This window comes from Dendroctonus ponderosae, unplaced genomic scaffold (assembly GCF_020466585.1).
Source record: "Dendroctonus ponderosae isolate FM_Combo_2020 unplaced genomic scaffold, Dpon_F_20191213v2 Dpon_F_20191213_6, whole genome shotgun sequence".
NCBI classification, from domain to species: domain Eukaryota; kingdom Metazoa; phylum Arthropoda; class Insecta; order Coleoptera; family Curculionidae; genus Dendroctonus; species Dendroctonus ponderosae.
The window spans coordinates 3476458-3483455 of NW_026018814.1; the positions used below are offsets into that span (position 1 = coordinate 3476458).

Sequence of the window (6998 nt, forward strand, 5' to 3'; positions counted from 1 at the left end):
GAAAACTCGATTCAGTCGTAACAACGTGAGTGAGGAAATTCGAATAGTTTTGGCCCAGAAAGCGAAATTTAAGTATCAGACACAGATATTTTCGGTTAATAAAAATTGCATTTGAAGATACACGCCACTAGTGCTACTGAAACATCCGGAATGCCATTTATTTTGCTAAACTTTCCGCCTTAAAATGCAAATTTTTTATTCGATTCAGGAAAACTGTATGAGAATGTCTTCAACATTCACTACAAAGTCTCCATTGCAATCATTGGCAGATCGTTGTTGTGTGCAGTTGCACTTCTAAGGAGAAAACTTTTGCATTTTTCCGAATGCGAGTAAGTTGGAAACTTGCTGGTTTATACACGAGCCGGAAAACTCCCGGCTGAACCTAGCAGGATTTAAAACAAATAGAATTTGCATAAATTGTTAATGGCAACGTCTTTCCTGGGCCAAGTTTCTCGGTGCGGTTCGAGACTGTTTCGCACATGTTAAATATAGCGGACATTAACAACATTGCAGCAAAACGGGATTACGCTGGTAAACACACCAAAGTCTCATTAATTAAAAGAACCGGCTCGATAATAAATTACGAAATAAATATGGCAATTTAGAAGGCGTCGAGTGAATTATGAAACGCGACGCCATTCTCTGGGGGGAGAAATGTGTCGTCATCGCGGTGACAGAGTGATGAAGCGGACGACGTTTAATTTCGTTTAGAGACATGCAGAATTCCTTCTATTGAATCACTCAAAATGTGCATCGATTTGTCATTGCTTCCATCGAAAAGTTGCCCTCATTATAGGCCGAAGAAGTCTAGCTGAATGCATCAATGTTGCCGCTTTCCACATAGAATCTCCAGTTCGCGTCCGTTCAATTTCCATTGTTATCGGGCCACTCTGGCTAAAAATCTGGATTTTTAATTCAAAAAGTCGAACTGTTATCGTGACGCCAGAGCAGACAAGGCGTAGTTTCTAATAGAAGTTTAAAACTTAAATTAGCAATTGGGCTGCAACCGCGCTTCGAATAAATCGTCGAATTTCTTTGGCAACTCTCCATAAAGGGGTCCCGATAAGTCCCGTTGGGAATAATAAACGGCTGGACGTTTGATAAGAACCGATTCCATATTTTCGTGCCATCCACCAGAAATGATGACGGTTATTGTCGCGGTTGATGGCACACATTGGCAGCCAAAGATTTTTGCTCTCACAGTGTAAGTTGACCTAAATCGCGTTAGAGATTCGAATGTTCCAGTAATGCCAGTCCGGACTCGATGCGGATAAGAATGTGAATCATTAGGGCGCAATTTTATGCGCGTTCMACATTCAAACCTACTTGTGGTTCGAATTTTTTTCAAAATTAGGAGATTTACGAAATTTGATTTGATTTGAAATCAGTCAGAGGTGAAGTAAGCTAGTGCAAATAAGATTTTTGAAGTTGAGGTTCTAATTTGCCTTCATTTGTCTGGATGTTGTAGCAGAAAACTCGGGTGCCAATAACAGACAGCTTCCATTATTTGCAAAAATACATTWAWAAAAAWTGGATAGTGCAATCAGTTCAATCCCCATTTCTTCACGGGCAATTGTAGCAAAACAACTCCGGTTGTCATGGATACCGAGCAAATTTCCTCTGGGGACAGGCCTGTGTGCACCATACTTCGGTTCGAATATTATATCAAAYGATTTGATCAGACAAAGTGATTCAAGACTAGACGTCAGATTAAGCGAAAAATGTGGTTGAGTTTCCAACTTTATGAAAAAATCAAATGTAAACCGCAAAACATTGRAAATGGTAAAATGGTGMGCCGTTTAGGAGTTGAAGCCGGTTTTGTGCGATTTCAGSCTAAACGTGACCTCCTAGCGGGAAATGTTMAATGGCAGCGTTGTAKATAATAAAAAAASCWAYRAYTTAWTKTAKWTGCCAMTWTTTGACATAACCTCCAGTTAACCGTSAWWWTKKYGGAAACCCGATTTTKCWGAATWAAMWTKRTTYTTKGKCACAAATGATTTAATKWAGAYGAAKMTTTSTARWWRKGTGACWTTTTTGGTGCTGAATAAAMATGAYTTTTTGGCASYTTAGAAGACGAAGTYTTCTWAWTATTTTTTCGTATTTCGAAGGTCTATAAGTGGTCTACAAGTTGCGAAGCAATTCCTTTARGGAGACTTTGAGGTTGTAAAAAAATCCCTTTCATTGKGCATCGATCAATTAAGGCGTTTCTACCCAGCCGCATCTAGATGACTAATTTTTGCCAAATAAAAYTGTTGATAAACCATCCTCRACGCGGTTGTGCGACCCTACACGAAAAGGCCCTTCTGGGTCAATAATTTATCCAGGTTTAGTCCCCCTTATTCCCATTCCGTCGCGGCCMTTTATTGAGCAGTAAATCCGTCGATTGGATGCAAAAGTACCAAGCAACTGAARCAACGCTCTTCTTGTTTGCGATACAATCAGCTGTGATTTCCCAACATATTCGCCCATCACGAGCATCGATCGTCGCCCTTTGAAGTTGAATCGGGCAATTGCGGCCAAGTTTCTTCGAGTTTCTGCAAGTTTACGTGTTAAGAGGCCCATCTGTCACAAAACCGATGCATTTAGGGCCTAAGCGGTCCCAAGCCAGTCGTAAGTTTGGCGGCTGCAGGAAAACCGCACATGAAATGCGCCCATTTAGAGGCAAGAGTGGGAAATTTGCAATTTTTCCTCGTTGCAAGTGTGCTGGAAACCTAATTGGCCTCCTTGAATCAGGCTTCTGCGTCTGCCGTTCCGACAAAATGCACTTTTGCTGTCAATCGGCTGGAAATACGGAAAATCGCGAACAATTCGAGCTGATTTTGATGTCATGTAGTTTTCGGGATTAACCGGGCAATTTTCCCCCCGAGCCTACCGAAAAGTTGTTGCAGATAAAACAGTGTTTCGCACAGTGGAAAACGCGGGTTTTCTGCTGGAAAATGGCCAGATAACACGATTCTATTGCGGCGGAATTAACAACTGGTTCGGATGGAAAAATGGAAAGTTTTAGAGGAATTTCAACAACGCTTTTGCGATCAGAAGTTCCAATCTATAGAAAGTTGAAAAAAGCTTCGTTGCTCGCCGGTTTCCACCTGAAGGAAATACTTGCACGATTTTTGCACTACAGACGCATAAATTGCATGTGGAACGAACAAGATTAGCCATCAGCCCAACAGCATTTCACGTCCCCCTGGGGCAAATAATACACACAACCTTATCGGCATATTGATTTATTCTGTCAAAGCCTTTAACGTACCTAATCGTAATTTGTTAGACTGATTTGTGACATTGTGTCCACCCAAATGCTGGACTCTTTCACAGCACCTCGTAGCAAAGCAAGCGCCATCCAGCCGAGTTGAACGCGATGGATGACGTTTGCTGCAGCGAGTGGGAGTGAGAGCTGCATACCAGTAACCACGGTAACCAGCTGGTCCGGTTATCGCTTTTCCAATATACCAGAGTTGATCGCAAAGATCCTTTGCCCAGAGGGTAGAATGCTTGTAGCTTCAATTCGTCATCAAGCCACTACTACAACTTGATTTAGCGCGATTCGTTCGACAGGAAGTTTCAAATACGCGACAGTTCAGCCAAACCGCAGTGAGAAAAAATGCTGCAGATTTTCGTGCCAAAGTGAGATCGATAGGGCCTGGGCGTGGCAAAAATCCACGTGCTCTTAACACGGAAACTGTCGCTTTTAAACAGCTGGTTAAATATTTTTTAACGCGACGAAGATGTTTGCTGGAAAGTTGAGTGTCGCTGTCGGTTTTTGAGAAGTCAATATTGAGCCCGGAGGAATTACCGTGCTGTCAAGTATCGCCGAGGAGCCAAAGATACATAAAACGTCTATCGACGATATTAAATTGTTCTTTAAATAGTTAACATGCTAATTTTCACGAAATTTTTGGATACAAAGTGTCTGTCTCGATGTAGTGTCGTCGCAAAACGGACCGCATCAAACAACCACGAAAACCACATAAAAATGACCATTAGACGGCTACGAAACGGTTGTTCTGCTTTACGGCATACTTATCACGTGTATAAATGGCTTTAATTGGTTCCAGGCACGGAACTGTGATCACTTTGGAGCTTACGGGTTTATTGCGCCCTCCTCAAAGTGGAAACTTATTTTCCGAGCGAAAATGATCATGCTGAGCCCCAAAAAGGGTTGATTAGCATCCTGGTACTAATGGAGCAGAAACTTCAATTTCTCTCATAGTGAGATAGAGGGAGCTCTATTTATATACAGTGATCTTGTTAAGAAAGGACAGATAAACTACATAAACCAATAAATTCGTTCGGCTGTTTTAATCTGGAACGTTCGGAACGCAAGCAAGCCAACCTCTATCTGCAGATAGTGCGATATTTTATGTGATCGCTACATGCTACTGACAACAGATGGAATTGACTCTATGGGATATTAAATTTTATTGGGCGCTTTTATAGGCGTGTCGGCTTCATTGTAACTGCTCAGATCCGGCTATTGCCATTATTAGAACAGAAAATACGGTTTAGACCGACAAGAGACGTAAAGATGCAAATGTTTCTCGATGTGGAACAACAATGTTTAGAAGATAATAGCAGGATTAGTTTTTTAGGGCTTTGGCTTGGAAATTGCAATTTTTTGAAAAAGCTTGCATTACGACAACATAATGATTTTTATTTGAACAAAAGATTTAGATTTTGAATCAGAATTTTTTAAGGGGTGCTTGCACTAAACAAACTTGTGATTTTTAACCGCAGTTTTGCGGAAAAAACGCAGGACGACTTAATGCATTTTCAATTTTTTTGGGACAAAGAACGGAGTTTTGGCTATAATTGTGCCAAATTTCGAGACCTTCACTACCTTGGAGTAAAAACGACGATTTTGCAAAATGTGACTTGCTTGGTGAAATTGCATATTTTTGGACATTTTTTACAGAACATTTACCACGGCAAAAACTCAACAGTTGCTACAGCGAGGCAGCTTTTAAGCCTCCATTAGCTTTAATTTGGAAAAGCAAACTTTCAGTTTTCGAACTTTCTTTAGCCGAGGTGGTTGCCATGCACTTTGCTTAGCGAGAACTTGAACAGTTTGCGCGGAACCCATCTGAACCACTGCAAGACATCAACAACATCTACAAGTGTGACTAAGGAGGAAGTTGGTGATTTGAAGCCAAGCATTCTTCTAGACTACTAGACTACACACTGACGCCTCTCTAGGTTCGCGATTGTTCTTCAACAAGCCATTGATGCTCCCCAATCAATACACCTTTTGTATTTTACTAAAGGGGAACAATTCAAAGAATCTCCCTAGAATGGCAGGGGATTGGAATCGACGCATCCAGCCATGCGAAAATACAAACGGTGTATCATAAGCGACCGGATTATGTACAATAGTCCATAGGCATTCTACAAATAGCATCACATTCTAGAACTCACCGGGAATGGGGGCACACAAATACTTTCAGTTCCGGCAACAATCGGTCCGTCACACTGCAAACAGTTAAAACATGTCTTCAGAATTTTGTGATTTTTTACGGTGATTTGTAAGGGACATCCACGAGTAGCTACACGAGTTCAGGGTGTTGTAGGGAAACGAACACAAACAAATTAGCGCACGAGCTTCATTAACCCCCCGGCGTCCAATTAAAAGGCGATTTTTCATTGAAAACCTTTCTCAATTACCAAGTGGAAACAGTAAAATTAATGCAAACATGTTGGGCGCGCACATTGTGTGTTCAACCGCAATTAAAGTCGATTCTTCAAACGGTTTATTGAATTGAAATCGATACCCGAAGGGCATGCAAGCGAAACGTGTCGTCTCACCGATTTGTTTGTTACTAATTTCCACTGCATGACCGCTAATTAAAAGTCGCGTGAGGTTGGACAAAACCCGCAGGCGAACAGGAGCAGATTGAACTAATGCCGATCTGATCCAATTATCTATTTAGCCAAGCGTCTGTATGTATTTCCGTTGCCGGCATAACTCTTCCCGTCCAATTATGGCAAGAATACGTAGAACAAAAGATGTTTGGTTGGTTCGGAGCGGCCTTTGTCCCCCGCTGAAATGGGGCAACGAGCTAGATGATTGAAAAAGTGGAACGGAAATAATTGAGGCTCTTTGGTTTTCCAATCTTTTCAATGGTCATGTGCCTGCTTGCGAAATAATGAGAGTCACGAAAGAGGCTAAAGCGCCAGCTCTACTGTAATAAAATATGAATTGCGAGTGTTGGTTTGACTGGATGGCTACAAAAAGCTTGCGGCTTCGAGCTGGCGCCATTTCAAACTTTCAAAGTTGGCGGCATTCTGTGAAGGTTTTTTATCAATGAAATTTTCATCAGGATCTTCAAATATTCAAGCATTTGGGGATAATTAATAAAGGAACAAAGAGTAGATCAGTTTTTTTCATCGGAAAAGTTTAAGAGACATTCTTTTGGACATTTTGGACTAAACCCTTTAAGGCTAAGATAGTGCTCGGGATTCTCTGTTGAAAAGGTCCTAATGATTTTTTATGTATATTGAGCCCATTTGTTAGAGATAGAGACTTGAACGTCCAGAGCTCATTGAAAATTGACATTTTTGTTTGTAGCTTTTCAAGGCTACGATCCTTAAATAAAGCCTTTGCAGTGTCAAACACTCGACCGTTTCGCAGGTATGCATGTACAGGGCCAAAAGTTTTCAAATTTTCGGTTTATCTCTTCAGAGGTTAGGAATTTACGATAGGAGTAAATGAGGAAAAGATCGTTCTTGAGACGCTCTATCGAAAAGCTCCTAACGATTTTTCACGTAAATGCAACCGTTTCTGAGATATAACGTTTTTAACTTCGACGCCCCGTTAGATTTTGGTCATTTTGCCTGTAGCTTTTGAACGGTTGGGAATTTCTAAATGAACCTTAGTGAGCAACGATAGTTCTTGAGACGTTCTATCGAAAAGGTCATTAAGGCTGTACAGATTTTTTCAACCGTTTCGGAGATGTACATGAAAATGTGGAAAAATTTTCAGAATTTACGTCTATCGCTTT

The 6998-nt window shown here is 41.1% G+C and overlaps 1 protein-coding gene across 1 annotated transcript in view; it reads right to left on the reverse strand.

Annotated features, from left to right (window-relative positions):
- The window catches only part of LOC109543132 (neurexin-1), a gene marked incomplete in the record, with an annotated part of 81435 nt that overhangs the window by 62029 nt on the left and 12408 nt on the right, over positions 1-6998 (reverse strand). Inside the window, 1 exon segment of the mRNA XM_048667825.1 lies at positions 5416-5469. Within this exon segment, the coding sequence (XP_048523782.1) occupies positions 5416-5469 (54 nt within the window).